This window comes from Danio rerio, chromosome 16 (genome assembly GCF_052040795.2).
Source record: "Danio rerio strain M-AB ecotype USA chromosome 16, GRCz13ab, whole genome shotgun sequence".
Lineage (NCBI taxonomy): Eukaryota > Metazoa > Chordata > Actinopteri > Cypriniformes > Danionidae > Danio > Danio rerio.
The window spans coordinates 51737912-51756239 of NC_141036.1; the positions used below are offsets into that span (position 1 = coordinate 51737912).

Sequence of the window (18328 nt, forward strand, 5' to 3'; positions counted from 1 at the left end):
GCTGATGAACACTTAACACATCCCACAGAGGGGAAGTATGGGGAGTATGCTGTTGTATTTTGCACAGTTGTATTTGTACTGTCTGTATTTTGCACTTTCGTTGTATTTTGCACTATCTGTATTTTGTACTGTCTGGAGCCAGCACCTAAGCTTTTCACTCATCATAGCACACGTGGTGCTGATGATTTGACTATAAAAGTGATTTGATTTGATTTGATTTGATGTGATTTGATTTGATTCCAGAAGCGGGGGGCATAGTAGCTGAAAAAGCTGATTCACCCTGCTTTGTCTGAACTATTGAAATTTCTAGTTTATTTGAACCTTGAACATGTGTATATTTAATTATTTGATTTTTTTTTACTTTGTTTTACCAATTGAGTCTATGTAGTTATATAAACCTCTGTTATGCTCTGCATCTTTTTATGTACACCTCTACACTGCCAAACCCAAAAAGTTAATGTAACTCAAACTATTTGAGGAAACCGATTGCAACAAACTATTCTGTTTTACAGTCTAGAATTGTTCTGCATATATCGTTAACAATAAATGTATTTTTTTAAGTAAACAAAAAACAGTATTCTCCTTTTACACCTCCAAAACAGCAGACGGCGAGGTTTTCGACCAGCATTTGAATGTGACGCAGTGTCGTATAGAGTGTTCTGCGCATGCTCACAGCCGCTCACTCGCTTCTCACTCACAAGCAAGCATCATGGCGGACGTACTGGATCTTCATGAAGCGGGAGGCGAAGACTTTCCTATGGACGAGGATGGCGATGGTACAGTTTTTATGTACACTTACTTGTTGCATAGATCTTTATTTATGTGATTATATGTTTTATCAGAATATTACTAGTGGTGAATGTGTGCAATACTCGTGTTTTCTTCTGACGGCCTTGTCTTCTTAGCGCGCATGCTAATAGTTAGCTGATTCAAACCAGTCGCGCGTTGTAGTGATTCAGCTTTGTTTTTGTTTTCTGGCCTTAGAATAATGTATTTGACGGCCAATCTTCGTTTTAAGACTACTAATAATACAGATTTAGATTCAAAACTTATGGAAAATTAGTACTATGTTGTAGTCGCGTTTAAAGAATGTTCTCTTCACTTTTTATTCAGTCATTTATCATTTCTGTAAAAGTTTTCTTTTTTAAAATGTAACGTTACATACAGTGTGTTTGTTAACAGGTTAGCATGACCCTTATGAATGATTGTTTTTCTTTGTCTTTCAGAGAGCATTCATAAGTTAAAAGAGAAAGCCAAGAAGAGGAAAGGTCGTGGATTTGGATCTGGTAAGTTTTGTGTGTGTGTGTGTGTGTGTGTGTGTGTGTGTGTGTGTGTGTGTGTGTGTGTGTGTGTGTGTGTGTGTGTGTGTGTGTGTGTGTGTGTGCGTGTGTGTGTGTGTGTGTGCGTGCGCGCGCGTTTAAATGATCGTCTTAATGCATCATGTGCTTATGTTTGCTGCTTTATTTCTCAGAGGAAGGAGCCAGATCTAGAGTCAGAGAGGACTATGACACAGTAGAACAGGATGGAGATGAGCCTGGACCACAGAGATGTAAGTGTAACTCTAATTTCATTTCAGAGGTTGCATATTTTATTATTATTATTATTAAATTGAGAATATACAATCAGAGTAAATTATAAAGAGAATCGAGAAGAAAAAAATACAAAAAAAAAAGCCTTTGACTAGTTTCAAGTAATACTGCACTAAGCAAAATATTTTTAAAAAGGTATTGGTTTTGAAAATTTACATTTATATAAATAAAATTTTCATAATAAGATAAAAAGATTAAGATTTTTTTTTCCATGTAAAGTTTCTTTTTTTTATAATTAGCCAAACCAAACATTTTCCCATAGTAAGGAATCTTACTAAGAGAGTATTCACTGGATATGTACAATGAATAATTCTAGATGAAACTTCCTTTATCTTATTTTTCAAGTAGCTATTTAGAATGAGTCATATTTTTTCAAGTCAATGTCAGAAACAAAGGAATTCCAATAAAAAGTAACATTTTGAACTCATGGGCTGCATCCTCTGAAGGATGTATTCAAAGGGTGCTGCGTCTTACTAAAAAGTGATTTTATAGACCAGTGGTCACCAAACTTGTTTCTGGAGGGCCGGTGTCCTGTTGATTTTAGCTCCAACCCTAATCAAACACCTGAACAAGCTAATCAAGGTCTTACTTGGTATACTTGAATCATCCAGGCAGATGTGTTGAGGCAAGTTGGAGCTAAACCCTGCAGGGACACCGGCCCTCCAGGACTGAGATTGGTGACCCCTGTTATAGACAGTTTACATTTTTAAGTCTACATGTTTGGATTTAAGGAATTAGACTCCCAGCTTTTGTAAACCTTGCTTTGCCTTCAGATTGCTTAAAATATGTTTTTAAATCAATAAAAAAAAAGTCATTTCAAATTTTATTATAAATTCTAGGTGATGAGATCTGTCCTTTGTAGGCTAGATCATCTCAGTTCAGAATGCTCTGTTTGGCCTGTGAGGACTCACCTTTGAAGTCTGCATCCAAATGACACACAGCATATGTATAATCTACTTGGGCTTGTTATTAGTTAAAATGATGTCAAAATAAATACTTTATTGTCTTGCCTCATGCTTTATATTCAGGGTTCCCACTCTTCTTGAATTTCAGACATACAAATTCAAGGACTGGAAAATTCTTCAAAACTAACACTAATCCTTGGAAGTGCTTGAATTAAATTAGTCTATGGGGTCATTTCAGCAGTTGTGCTGCTGTCAAATATAGAATGAAAAAGCAATGAGAATTTGCTAAATATTTAAGAGATAAGCATTTCAGAATAGGGATACTCTTATTAATCGTTAACCGAAAGGGTGTGTTTTTAACTGATAAACAATATTGCATGTATTTAAAAAGTTTGGCTGCATAAGGAGTCAATCACAGCAAACACGCTTTTTGTGTTAAGAGCGGCATCTTTTGAATGGTTTTCTAATGGGCCTTGAGCGTTTTGCGGAGCCTTGCACGCCTCACATTTTAGCTGTTGTGTGCTGTGTACTCGCTGTTGAAAAAGGTCAACTCTGAGCAGAAAAGGCATGTTATGTCAGTTTCGTGTTTTTTTTTTTTTTTCCCAATCAAATAAAAGCAGAGTTTCAGTTGTCGAGTTCCGATGCATATTTTCTGTGGAGCGATCTATTTTAGGTAGCCTGCTATTTTTATTTAACGGAAGAAAAAACGTGATTGGACAAACAACATCTGCCGGTTCTTAAAAATGATTCAGTCAGTGTTTTCATTTTATATTCTAAACTTGTCATTTAAGTGAAAGATATCTAGGGCAGGAATATTTTTTGATTCTTTTTATTTAGTTTATTCTGTTTTTCCTAGCCGTTGGAAATGCTGCAGGTGCTTGAAGATGTGCTGATGTTCTGTATGCTGTTGTTCACATGTTAAAATAAATTAGTATTTTAAAATGCTATATTTAATGTGTCGGACACAAAATAGACACGTCCTTTTTTTAAGTACATAGTTTAATATTAATCTGACCAGTTAACTGTTACTATTCAGTTAACAAGCGGCGGATGGCAAAATTAACTGAAATGAACATCCATATTTCAGAAAACACAGTTACATATCAACAGCTGTTTTTAACTTAACAAGTACTTTTTTTTTAAATGACACAATTAAAACTTTGTCATCACACTTTTATTTTAATGTAAGCATTAAGTGTAAGTGAATTAGTATAGTAAGGACTTTTGTGGTGCTACATATGCTGGCAGTGTGAACTACAAATGTGCTTGGTTTTAAAATAATAGTACTTTAATGTGTCTTTGAATCTACTGTTTATAAATGAATGTTATCCCTGCACATTACATTGAATATACTTTGGGTTTACAAATAATCCTGGGTTCTCATACGCCTTGCTTTACATTTCACACTGTAGCATTCTGAACCCTGCATTGGCATTTTTATTTGCAGTATGATTGTCATTGATTGGAAATATACAAAATGACAGGGCTTCAACAAGAAGGATCTAGTATAGCATATGCTCATACTATATATGAGCATACATACAACATGTCATTAGTCGGCCATGTTGGAGAGCAGAATGTAAACAATGCCACAGAACCAGATGAGACCTGCATATTTTTCATACGGTATTAATTAGTCGGGCATGGGAAAAAATAACTTTAGTAAGTAGTTTACTATAGACTGCCAAAACATTAGTAATGGTTCCATCAATATGTTGTGCACATTTTAGATAAGGTCTATATAACTTTCAGTTGATGTGCTGTAAGAGAGACCCACTGTGGATTTGATCTGCATTGTTGCGCTTTTGTACAAAAACAATTATTTTTGTTTTCAGCCCTTAGCTTAAATATTCTGTCAGATTCTGTCTTGCCTTAGTGATAGAAGAAAATTTGTTAGTTTACTGGAAAAGATATTGTAAAGCATTTGAACAATTGTAACTTGTTTTGATGTGATTTCAGCTGTTGAAGGATGGATTCTGTTTGTGACCGGTGTTCACGAGGAGGCAACAGAGGAGGATGTCCACGACAAGTTTGCAGAGTTTGGAGAAATCAAGAACTTGCATTTAAATTTGGACAGGAGAACCGGTTACCTTAAGGTAAGATTTTCTTTTTTACTTTTTTGGTTCAGTAGCATATACACTCGCAGTCCACTTTATTAGGTACACCTTACTAGTACTGGGTTGGACCACATTTTGCCTTCTGAACTGCCTTTATCCTTCATATCATAGATTCAACAAGGTACTTTACATATAAATATTCCTTAGATTTTGCTCTATATTTACATGACAGCCTCACACAGTTGCTGCGGATATGTTGGCTGCACATACATGATGCAAATCTCCCGTTACTACCACATCCCAAAGTTGCTCTATTGGATTGAGGATCTGGTGACTGGGGAAGCCATTTAAGTACAATGAACTCATTGTCTTGTTCAAGAAACCAGTCTGAGATGATTCACGCTTTATGACATGGAGTGTTATCCTGCTAGAAGTAGCTCCCAGAAGATGAGTATACTGTGGTTATAAAAAGATGGACATGGTCAGCAACAATAGCCTGTGGCGTTGACACGATGCTCAATTGGTATTAATGGGCCCAAAGTATGCCAAGAAAATCTCCTGTACACCATTACACCACCACCAGCCTTATTCGTTGATATAATGCAGGATGGATCCATGCTTTCATGTTGTTGACGCCAAATTCTGACCTACCCATCCGAATGTCACAGCAGAAATCGAGACTTGTCTGACCAGGCAATGTTTTTCCAATCTTTTATCGTCCAATTTTGGTGTGTCTGTGTGAATTGTAGCCTCAGTTTCCTGTTCTTAGCTGACAGTAGTGGCACCTAGTGTGGTCTTCTGCTGCTGTAGCCCATCTACCTCAAGGTTGGACATGTTGTGTGTTCAGAGATGCTCTTCTGCAGACCTCGGTTGTAAAGTGTGTTAGAGAATTGAACAGTATTTGAGTTACTGTTAGCTGGAACCAGTATGGCCATTCTCCTCTGGCACCAACAAGGCATTTGTGCCCACAGAACAGCCTCTCATTGGATATTTGATCTTTTTCAGACCATTCTCTGTAAAGCCTAGAGATAATTGTGCGTGAAAATTCCAGTAGATCAGCAGTTTCTGAAAAATTCAGACCAGCCCGTCTGACACCAACAACCATGTTCAAAGTCACTTAAATCACCTTTCTTCCTCATTCTGATGCTCGGTTTGAACTCCAGCAGATCGTTTTGAACATGTCTAAATGCAGAGAGTTGCTGCCGTGTGATTGGCTAATTAGAAATATGTGTTAATGAGCAGTTAGACAGGTCTACCTAATAAAGTTAATAATAAAAGTGAATAAATAAATAAAATAATAAAGTCAGTGTATGTAATGATAGTCGGGGTAAAAAGTAGGGGTGTCACGATTTCGATTTTTAATCGAAATCGATCGAAATTTATGCTCAATTTCGATTATCGAATCAAAAAATAGAATCGTTGAGGCTGCCACGCCCCCATGTCACGTCAGCTTGGCTTGCCAAGCGTGAAAAAACAGGCTTGTTGAAGTGCTTGTTAAACTGCAGAAGCAGCAGACCCGTCGACAGAACTTAAACCCTCTCCTCTTTCAATGAAGTCGTCGGTGTGTAAGCATTTAGGATTTCCAGTGAGTTATGTTGACAACGTTCGTGTTGTCAAAAAAAAACACAGTTTTGCAAGCTCTGCTATGTACGTATTGCGTACGTTTCGTCCGATAGACAACACCGGCATCGCGATCCTCCGCCCGCCCCCGTTGCAAATCCGCTTGCGAAAAGTACACACTCAGGCCCTGTTTACACTGTCTTTGTTTTTAAATGGCATTTTAGAATGACAACGATTTGACATCCACAGTGGCGTGTAGCATTTCTGAGCAGCCCTCCTTCCTCTCTACCTCTGAAAATGCACATCACGTGACCACACAGACACAGACGCATACACAGCCATGCGCTCGAGACAGCAGGTCCAGGCAGTCAGAGGACTGCTTCAATCTTTCACTCACTTGTACTTAGTCATTTTAGCGAACACCTCAGATACTGTTGGCTAGTTCCTGTTGGATGTGCGTCTTTTTTACAGACGCCATTATAACGACACAATCACTGCCTATTCACGAGTCCCGCAGAAAAAGTGATTGACAGGTGGTAATTATGTGTGTATCTTGCCTTTATTCATTTACTGTATGATTTGTTTATCGGTAAAACAAAGACTATGCAGGTCAGGTAGTTTAAACGGTAGGCTACAAATAATTAATTGGTCATTAATTAATTAATTATTCATAAAAATTAGAAAATCGAATCGAATCGTGCCTTTAGAATCGAAAATGTAATCAAATCGAGGATTTGGAGGATCGTGACACCCTTAGTAAAAAGACTTGTATATGTGTTTGTGTATAAAAAATATATATTTGCTTTAGGAGGGAAAAAAGTTCTTTCATATGACCGGTGGAAACTTTTGCAGTAACTCTGAGTGGTTGTAGATTTCCCTTACTGGAAAAATATTTTTTCTTATGTAGAGGAATTGATGAATCAGATAATCGTGCATGTTCTCGATGTTGTCCAGCAGATGGTGGTGTTTTATACAGAACACACAGTTTGACTTGACTGTGTGTTTCATTTGATTATATTGCTGTTTCTTATGGAGCCTACTGAAATTTCTCATCGGATCATTAGTTGCAACGGCTTTGTTTGTCCAGAGATGTCCATTTTAGAATTTTGCTTTATAATAAATTTTAAAGCTCATTCTGTCTGCATTGTTTACATGTCATATTAAGTATTGATTATTCAAAACTTTCATATCTAAGAAATCTAACCATGTTCCATTAAAAATATACTCTTGAACTGGTTAATTTGCGTTATGATAATATCTTGGGCATACTGTATAAATTGGAGAGTTTAAATGTTGTACATTAGAAGTATTTTGTCTATGATATTATCCTAATTGTTGTCTTTAATAATAAGCAAGCTGATATTGCAGATTGTCACTACAACAAACTTATTTATTTTGTTTTCTTATGATGTTTCTCATCATTTGCTGTGACTCATAACTATTGAAGTTGTATTTCTAGGTTTTTTTTCAAGCATAAAATGTTTAGTTTGGCTGTTTTAAGACTCATGAGACCGTTCTAAAACCAGGCAACCTTTTTCATACATAGTTTAAAACATTCACTTTATTTTTAGGATTTTTGTATGTTGTTTATCTGTACATTTATTACAGTTGTGGTATTTTATTTGAAGCTGTCAGTGTTAAACATACATTCAATAAAGTTAACTTAATGAAACTTAATTTTTTTTTTTTTTTCCCATAGGGCTATGCATTGGTGGAGTACGAGACCTACAAAGAAGCGCAGGCTGCAATGGAGGGTCTGAATGGTCAAGAACTTATGGGACAACCAATCAGTGTTGACTGGTGCTTTGTAAGGGGACCCCCGAAGAGCAAGAGGAGGTGAGTCAGTTTCTTATCTTGTTAAACTGGATTTATATACTCAGGCCTTTTCACTCGCAAACTTCATTTGTACTGGAGATTTGTCTTCTATTGGATTTGGTAATGATACAGGCCGTAATACAACATGACTGATGGACTGCTGTGTTTTCCTCTAGGGGTGGAAGGAGGCGCAGCAGGAGTCCTGACAGACGGCGACGCTGATTTTACCCCTGTTTGCCTCCGGTGTCTGTTTCCCAGCCGCTGTGGGATCATTTTTCAACACAGTTTGGAGTCAGATTGAAGTGTATCTCTTTAAATAAAGGTTTTAGTGGGTTTTTTCCTCGTAATTGTTAGTTTTTCAGCATCTGCCTGGTGGCATTTTGTTAATGAAGTTGCTGACACGTACATGTTAAACCTGTTGGTATTTTCAACACCATTTTATTTACTTTTTTTTTTTGTACAAAGTGGAAGTTCACTTTAAAATGTATGTGGATTGACATGTATTCACTCATTGAAACTCGTTGTTGTGAGTAGTGATCTGTATATTTCCAATAAATTAATTTGGATTAAAATCTGTTGCTGTCCTGCTTTTCATTTTAGCACCTTTTTAAAATAGGTTATACTTAGTTTACTCAAATATATGCAGTAATTAACTAGTATAAGTATGAATAGCTTGAATCGACAAACTGTATGTGTAAAATGAAGTTTCTTCTGAGGTGTTTTCTACTTTGGTGCAAATTTTAGCAGGAAATTAAAAATATATTTTTTTCTTGAGTTCAAAATGTTGTCTATCATCATATGCTCTTTGCCTTTTCTGAACTAAATATTAAATAATCTTATAGTTCCAAAGTATGATTTAACAGATTAGGAATTTTTATATAATTATTAATGTTGGTAGCTGATTATGTGTTCATTACTTAAAATTGAGTGTTGTATTGTTTAAAAATTGATGAAATTATTTATTACTAGAACCTTTATTCAGTAAACAATGCCACATCTCTGTTAGGAAATTTTTAGACCACTTGTTTTCCACAGAAATGATTGCTTATCTCATAGCAAAAATAACCCATGAGGTCATGCTGGGGGAGCATGTGGAATTAACCAGACAATATAATGATGACGTTTTTCCAGCATCAGCAAATCACATCGTGACTAAGCCGGTCCCCTTAAATAAAATTGGTGCTTATTGCTTTGTCACTGTCACTCGGGTCCGATTTTCTTTCATAGGCTCCTCTAACCGATGCCCATCATGTGCAATGTGGCTAACCAACCAGCGTGGAATACTGAGATCCCACTCTCTCCTCACATTTGCCATTTACAGCCTGAAGGCGGAGCTAATGAGGAAACTCCAACTGTCATTGGCTCACGTCTATGCCTGTCAACCTCAACTCGCTCGATGATTGGCCGACACGGCTAGTTGAGTTTCCTTAGATGGGCGGATTTGTATCGCCTTGACGTTGTTGTTGTGGGAGTAAGAATGTACTTAGTCGTCAAGTCTTTATAAGACAAAAAGCAAGACGTTTCTTTGATATTTACATAACACAACAATAGCACACAACCCAAGAGGAAGTATTTTCTGCGAGCGAACAGCCAAGAGTGGGAGGAAATGAGAGAGAAATTCCGCGAGGCCGCTCGAGGTAAGCGCGCAACTGCATTAGCTTTAGCTCCGCGAGCCCGAAAAACCCTCACGAGCGTTTTGTAACGGAACCGGGTCGATTTTCCCCAGCCCCTGAGTGTCTGTGATGAAAGCAAAGTGTTTGTTATTTCCTCTACATCAATAGTTTGGCTCCGGTTTATACGTTATGTTTTGAAAACTGTGTGAAAGTAGAGCGTTAATAAAGGAAAGTTGGCCGTTAGGTCATGTTTTAGGCTGGACACTCCGAGGGGACCACGACTGACCCTTCTTTAACTGATGAAACTAGATAAACTAGCTGTGTACAGACCATAAAAGTTTGTTACAAGTCTCATCAGTCGCTCTAAATTGTGCACGAGAACATTTGGTAACAGTAATTGAGCTAACGCAGTATTTGTACCTCAGCAACTTTGGGAGACACTCATACTGTCTGCTAGCCGAGCTGCTAACTAACTGGTCAAGCAATGACAGTTTTCGAGATGGACGAAGTGTGCAGTTTTAAATGTTGAGAGAACAAGAACTTAATTGTGTTTAAATGGCTATCAAATGCTAGCATGTCTCTCCTTTCTTCCACTTGACCCTTCATGCCTCACTGGTATTTTGTTGTCATGTCTGTGTGTTCTGTATTGTACGCGGACCAGTCCATCATATTTGATTAGCATCTGTTTTATAGGTTGTAAAGTTATATTGAATACAGCGTGTGTTCCATACGTTTCCACTGTGTGTAAGTGACTGAGGTAAAGTTGGTTTTATATTCACACATTAGTTCATTTAACTGTCTCTATATTGTTTACCACGCTAATTTGAATATTCATGCAGAATTAGCGTGTATGTATAATTTCAAATCAACATTATCACTATCTAATTGACCAAACAATGTTGTACTTTGATGGTCATCAGCTGCTAATATGATTTCAGTATTTAGAATTTACAAAGAATACTTTTTTGAAATGATATTCTTAAGGAGAATGTCTGAATATCCGAATATAAATCCAACTTTTGCTTTATGTGTAAGTGTATTCTTTATCTGCCTGTCATCATTGAGCTAAATATCATACACTTCCAAAATATATTGATTAGGAAGAAGCATCTATCTCTCTGTACCGTAATATGTTGGGCAGTTTTAGCTGGACGAATGAAAATATGTTTATACACAGTAATATTTACTAATTAAACATATTTGGTCTATGATTTTATTATTATTTGAAGATCAAGACCCTTTTGAGGGATGTAAACAGTAACAGTGACCTATTACCTGTATTACATTTTTAACTTCCAAAGCTTCCAAGAATCCAAAAATATCCACATATTGATAATGCTATGATAGCTGTTTTAATATTAAGGTTTGATTAAATTGCCTCTTGTTACAATTACGGAATAGTTTAATAATATGATAGTAGTAAAATATGATTTTAAAATGAATGGTAGTAATAATATGATTTCAGTATGTAGAATTTGCTAAGAATACTTTTCTGAAATTATATTAAGGAGAATGCCTGAATATCTGAATATAAATCCAACTTTGCCTCTATGTGTAAGTGTATTGTTTATCTGCCTGTTATTGTTGAGCTTAATATCATACACTTTCAAAATATATTACAAATATATTTATTAGGAAGAATAATCTGTCTCTCTGTACTATAATTAGATTTGTTGTGTAGTTTTAGCTGGATGAATGAATATATTCTATGTTGAAGGTGTACTTGCACAGTAATATTTATTAATTAAACAGATTTGCTTTATGATATTACTATTATTTGAATATATAGACCATTTTCAGGGATGTAAACGATAACAATGGTCCTAGACTATTTCCTGTATTACATTTTTAATTTCCAAAGCTTCCAAAAATAAAACAAAAAAATCCACAAATTGATGATGTTATGATAGCTCTTTTAATATTAAGATTTGATTAAATTGCCTCTTGTTACAGTTACGGAATAGTTTAATAATATGATACTAGTAATAATATGATTTTAAGATTAATGGTAGTAATAATATGATTTCAGTATTTAGAATTTGCTAAGAATGCTTTTCTGAAATTATATTAAAGAGAATGTCTGAATATCTGAATATAAATCCAACTTTTCCTCTATGTGTAAGTGTATTGTTTCTGCCTGCTATTATTAAGCTGAATATCATACACTTCCAAAATATAAAACATATATATTCATTAGGAAGAAGAAGAATCTATCTCTCTGTATCATAATTAGATTTGTTGCGCAGTTTTAGCTGGACAAATGATAATATATTATGTTGAAGGTGTTTATACACAGTAATATTTACTAATTACCATATTTGCTCTATGATATTACTATTGTTTAAAGATATAGACCATTTTGAGGGATGTAAACAATAACAGTGGTCCTAACCTATTTGCTCTATTACATTTTTAACTTCCAAATCTTCTAAGAATCCAAAAATATCCTCATATTGATAAATAATGTTATAATAGCTCTTTTAATATAAAAATATGATTAATGTGCCTCTTGTTACAGTTACAAAATAGTTAGACAACAAGAAGGAAATGTTCATAGGCCAGTGACAATGCCACATTAAAAAGTTCTATACAAGTGTATTAAGATAAATTATTTGCAAACAAATATAAAGGAACAGCACTGTTAAGAAATTTGCATCATCAGCCATCTAGCAACTTTAGTTTTAATTGACATAGAAGGGGTTGGGTTGTTACATCACATGTCGTGCAGTTGACTGATAAAATATTCAAATAAGCATGCCTTTCTTTGTTAGAGTGTTTAAACCAACAGTTGATGAACCACAGGGCCTGGGCATCAAATGAGAGTAAAGAAAAAAACACAAAAGTCACAATTATATACATTAATGGTGTCATTTTGGGGATGTAAAATGTAAAATCGATTAACTTAATTGTTTTTTACAAACTTAAGTGTATTGAACATAAAAGTTGTTCCCCAAAAAAACTTGAGATTTGTGAAACAAATAGTTTGGACTAGCAGTAAAATTGACTTTTTTAAACTGTAGTTTGCATAAATGAAATTTAGTGCATGTTTTAAGGTAGTATTTGAAAGCGATAAGCGATCAAAATAGCATTATGTATTGTTTCAATTATGGACATATTTTTTAATGGACAGAATATGAAGGGCGAGACTTTGTTTATTATCCAAAGTAACCAAACATGTCTTTTTCTACCAATTATTGGACAGGAGGGGCACAGTATTATGCTTAGTAGTCACACATCAACTCATAAATCAGACAATATTATTGTCTATGTAATTTAAGAATTATTAGGGGTTCAAGCGCGAAGAGCTGAAATTCTGTTGTTTTTGTTAAGATTAATATTATTTATTTATTTTTATTTTTTTTATTTTTTGGCAGAGTTTTATCGTCAGACCAAACCGTAAGGCCTAGAGAACTGAAATTTGTTCAGATGGTAGTGGTCCGGCACACTACATCATCACCAAAAATCAGCTAAAAAGCCCATAAGTGGTGCTATAGAGCCCATAACGCTAATATTAGCGCTAATAACTCCTAGTTGTAGACTCTAAAACAATACATATTAGAAATCCTTGGCTCAAAGTAATGGCTGGCTTACACTGAGATTTTTTATGATCTTAAATGATTGTAGCATGTTGGACTGGTAGAAACATGGCTCCCATGTCACACTGTAAGACAGGGGTCACCAAACTTGTTCCTGGAGGGCCGGTGTCCTGCAGATTTTAGCTCCAACCCTAATCAAACACACCTGAACAAGCTAATCAAGGTCTTAATAAATATACTTGAAACCTCCAGGCAGGTGTGTTGAGGCAAGTTGGAGTTAAACCCTGCAGGGACACCGGCCCTCCATGACCGAGATTGGTGACCCCTGCTGTAAGATCTCAGCGGTCATAAAGTCAGACTGAACGACAATGAAGACGTGCAAACACAAAAGAAAACGCACCCGGAGTTTGACGTCATCCACCTGTGACACTTTCACTATCCCACGTTCTGAAATGATTCCTCACAGCAAACGTAAACAATCTGTTGCGGCAATTTTGCACCCAGCGTGTCTCAGAAATAAAACCAGGAAGATTTTTTTTTTTTGACATTTCGCCGCGGTCATTTGAATTGTCGCATGGATTGCGTCATCAAATTCAGAGCCCCTATTGATTCTTGAATTGATGCTCGTCACAGCTGTTGTCACACTGCAGAAAAATGTCCGAAATCTTCCGACACTGCCAGAACTTCATCGAAGGGGAAATCTGATCGCAACGGGCATCAAGCGGCTGTCAGTGAACATGTCAAACCAATGATCAAAGATCACAGATTTTAGCGCAGGATTTCAGGATTTCTTTTAGGATTTCCAAAATTTGTTTTAGATGACACAAGCCTTGCTGAAATCTCAAAGTGTGAGCAGGTCTTTAGTTAAGCCAAAAAGAAAAGAATTGCATGCTTCATCGCACCATTTTCACGCTACATCGGGTTTTATCTGAAACTAGGTTTTTAGGACGACCGGAACCAAACTAGTTTAGAAAGATATTGTGGATAATGAATGTTATTATTTAATTCCTCATCTTTTAAAAAAAATATATATATTTTGACAGTGGTCCCTCGTTATTCGTGGGAGTTACATTCTAAAAATAACCCGCGATAGTCAGCTTTATTTTTTACAACTATTATAGACATTTTAGGGCTGTAAGACCCCTCATTACACATTTTATAAACATTTTATAAACTTTTTATAAACAGGCATTATTGTTTTCACACTTTTCTCTCCTTTAAACACTCTCAAACTCTTTTAGAAAAAAAGTCCAGTATTATAGAATGAAACTAAAGATCAAAACCTGTTGTCAGGCACAAATATTTATCGCTGTCAGCAAAAGGTTCACAAAGCTTTTTAGCTTTTGTGCGGATGATGTTGGCGTCCAGCATAGGTTTCAAGGTTTACCGTGGTTTGGAAAAGTCAAGGTTTTAAAACCGCCAAAATGTTCTGTTATACCGTTCCTGAGGTATGTGTAAGGGTTTTTGATGTGTTTTTATTTATTGTAAAGAAATCGGTGTTATTTAAACTAATGAAGACAGCAGTCAATGTTTCCTAAAATAAAGTATATTGTTTTCAATGGGGGGAAATTTGTTGTTTTCATAAAAAACTTATTTTACAGCAGTAATCACGATACTGTAAAATTGTGAAACTGATATTTTTATCTAAGGTTATCATACTGTCAGAAACTTAAACTGATTCATGCCTTGTCCAGCATCCTATTCTTTTTCCTGTAGTCACTGATCCACAAAGCTGAAGCAGACTCCATCCTTAAGGGGGGCACACATCGGATGCGCCTCGCACATGACAGTTGGACACACACTGGGCGCGCACATCGCATGTTATTTAAAATGAAATTATTAAAAATGGCGCTCTGTGGCTTGGCAGAAATATGAACAGAGTTGTAGCTGAGCATCGCAGACAGTGGTGTGTGTGACCCTGATATAAACTTATAATTACATTTCTAAAATGAGTGATGCTGCACATTTGGTGTGTCACCCCCTTTTCGATGATCTAGCTGCGGACAGTTACAACCCCTTTTGTATCCTTGTTGTAACTTGCACTGCTAGCGATTGACAATTTATGTTAATTTGGCAAGCTTAAAGCATTCTGTACTATACAGGAGACATAGAGTAGATTGATTGACAATGGTCTACTGCCAATCAGGGAATAAAACAATGCGCTGTAAAAAAAAATAAGCATGTCAAATTGCACTAAAAAATCACAAGGCCACTAAAGGTGCACAGCGTTATAGCGAAGGACCACTGTACACAAAACTGAAAAGTCTCTAATTAAAGTGGACCCATTCAGAGTTTAAAACAGAGCTGTATATGTTTTATTGAGATTTGTACTAACATTTTTTGTTGTACCATTACACCCCTTGAGTCAATGTAAAGTATAAAACTACTATTCTGGAAAACAACAGGCCACTCCATGAATAAGAAAAGTATTCCTTGTATAGTTTATATGTACATTGCTGCAACCAGTCAATGACAGCTGAAATGTTCTGCAGTGGTATTGTACCCGCCTCAGCTCAGCTGCAGAGTTTTTTTTAACATGTACATGAAATTGTATGGAATTTAACTGTCCTACTTTTTTTTTTTCTTCTTCTTCGCTCTTTCTGTAGGAATTTGACAGATATCAGAGTGTGGGGCGCTCATTACCAAACCCCGCTTAAAATGAAAGCTGTGGGCACTTGCTGCCATGGTTTGAATCCTTACAATGTGTGGGTACGGTTACTCTCAACCCTGAATTATTCAGCTCTGTATTTACAAGCTCTTTTGTCAGCTTGTTGTTCAGTAAAGGCAGCCACCCCTAAACATGAAAGTAGGACATGCAAACAAAGTCTTGGGGATTTAGACTGTTCTGGCTTGTTTTTTTTTTTCTTCTTCTGTGTAGACCTTGAGAATCTTAGTAGCTATAAGTCATCATAGTTTTAACACAGACCCACACATCAGCAACATTATGTTTGATAATTGCATTTGCCTAGATTAAATTTCTTGTTCTCTTTAGCGTTAATTAAGCCTTTGTTGAGGGGTAATATGTTGTACTTTTTTTTACTTCAGTTTCTTTTAACTTCTTGGAAGTTCATGTTCACTGAACAAAAAATTATATGCCATGCACTTTCTAGATTAGTATGAAGTCTTAAAAACTGCATGAACAATTATCATACGATTAAAAAAATGCAGTTTAGTTGGAGTTAAACCTGTCACACCCCATTACAGTTTAAACGGTGTATCTATAGCTGCTTTTCATTGTCCAGAACTTCATGGTTTGTTTAAAGCAAGATCTTATAATACTTTAATTGTCATGTAGTCCTGCTAACCTTGAAATCATTTATTAGTCATTGTGATGTAATACATTTAATAGGCTGTTATTTTAATTCATAGTGCTTAGTCTAATTATTGGATGTTTGTGTGTGTGCCGGGGGGGTTGATCATGAATGCGATCAACTATGCATGAATATGTCTATTAGTGTTTCCTTTAGGATTTTTTCCAGTTGTGGTGGCAGACCAACTTCCCGTGGTGTTATTTTAATGACAAATGTCATGAGCGCAGTATTACAAGTCGAAATCGCATTTATGTAATGCCTACAGCATGCGAATCTCTTTGCTTGCGCGCCGATTTCCTCTGCTCGTGCACAAAACTTCTTGCACGCCCCCTCAAGCGCAGATCTTCTTGTGCGCTCTCAAATAAATGCTGCTGAAGTGCGATTTAGTGTGTTTGTGTAACAAGTATGTCTTAAACATTTATAAGATTTGCTAGGAATATTTATGAATGTCTCCAATAAAACTACAGAGCGATATTAATGCGTCCTAAAGTGAAGTGAAACAGTTATACGTCTTGTTTGCTGGCCTCACGCATCACGCACCTGTCAGTCAATTCGTCAGCACGTAATCTTAAAGGGTTAAACAAGTAAGGCACAGCACTACTACGGTTACAGAAAAGTTCGCGCTGATATAATTCATTTACCTTTTAATACGTTTTGGTGTGATAATCACCTGCTATTGAAAAAAAACACGACTAAATGTTTGAATGAGAAGTTATAATGTAGCCGTGGCGGGATCAATTTTGCTGTGGCGCCTTGCCATGGAAGAATGAATGTAGCAGAAACCATGTGTCTATGTACTAAACAGACTCGTACTAGGTATGCTTAATAATATTGGAAAAACTAACATTGCATTATTTGTTTTTTCTGCAGTATAATCTCACAAGATGACTATTAATTCATGATGTAACATTTATTAGATCATTTTGTAGGTGCATAAAATAAACAACCATTAAAAAATATACAAAACAAACTGAATTAACACATAGAATAAAACAATAGAACGGATAATGATGAAATAAATGGTTTTCACTGGAGACGTGCAGTATTAGGATACAGAGATTCAATAATCAAATGCAAAGCAACACTGCAAAGTCTTCACTGTACAAATAAGCGCAATTAATGTTTGTTAAAGCTGCAAACTTTCTTGTGTCCAAATTTAGGCTGTGCAATTTGGGGAAAATATTTAATTTAATTATTATTATTTTATTTTTTTTTGGACGGCAATTGTGATTTTGATCTACGATTTAATTCAAGCTCAATCTGTAAGCTGTGTCAACAATTTTGACGTCGTGACAAGTTTCAATGGTTTTTTTTCGTGTATTGTGGCATAGTTCACGCCAACCGATACCATGTCTGCGTGCCCAACGCAATCTTACTGCAATTTGTAACTTTTTGATTTAGTGGCTAATTTGTATGAATTCGTACAATCCAATTCGTACAATGTAGTATGTTTATTTGTTTATCACCCAATGACGGTTGGGGTTAAGGGTGGGGTTGGGTGCCACGTCTCCTTTTTAAAATCATACATTTTCTTACGACTGATGTTATTCGTTATTTTTGTACACATATTTTATATTGCAGCCTCTTGCAATTTTTAACTAATCGCAACATTTAAAATTGCGATTCGATTTCGATTCATCGCACAGCCATAGTCCAAATGGTTTAAATTGGCTTGAAACCACACAGAGGCCTTAAAGCGCATCTAAATAAAAAATCTTGCACACTATTAGATTATCGTTAAACATGACTCCACAACTTGTGTAATGAACTGTTTTATGGTTCATTATAATCACAATTTAACATTGCATATCCTGCGATGTGACTCTTGCAGATTCGCACAATGCAATATTGATGCCGAAACGAAATATTGTGTAGCAACTCGTGCGCACACACACACACACACGTTTTGTTGCATTTTTCAAAAGATTCTCATATAGATGTA

The 18328-nt window shown here is 35.9% G+C and overlaps 3 protein-coding genes across 9 annotated transcripts in view; all 3 read left to right on the forward strand.

Annotated features, from left to right (window-relative positions):
* Window positions 1-18328, forward strand: part of LOC147840416 (uncharacterized) — a 976031-nt gene that overhangs the window by 28047 nt on the left and 929656 nt on the right. The window lies entirely within an intron of this gene.
* rbm8a (RNA binding motif protein 8A) lies at window positions 689-8498 on the forward strand. Of its 2 annotated transcripts, none has more exon segments than NM_001013345.1 (6): window positions 689-776; window positions 1227-1286; window positions 1472-1549; window positions 4454-4590; window positions 7811-7947; window positions 8103-8492. In NM_001013345.1, coding segments are annotated over 6 exon segments (525 nt in total). In that variant the 5' UTR covers window positions 689-709; the 3' UTR covers window positions 8149-8492.
* otud7b (OTU deubiquitinase 7B) overlaps window positions 9353-18328 on the forward strand; it is a 58459-nt gene continuing 49483 nt past the window's right edge. For 5 of the 6 annotated variants that reach the window (XM_087286269.1, XM_087286271.1, XM_087286272.1 and 2 more), the window contains exon 1: window positions 9353-9563. The gene's annotated coding sequence lies outside the window, so the exon portion shown is untranslated. 6 annotated transcript variants of the gene reach the window in all.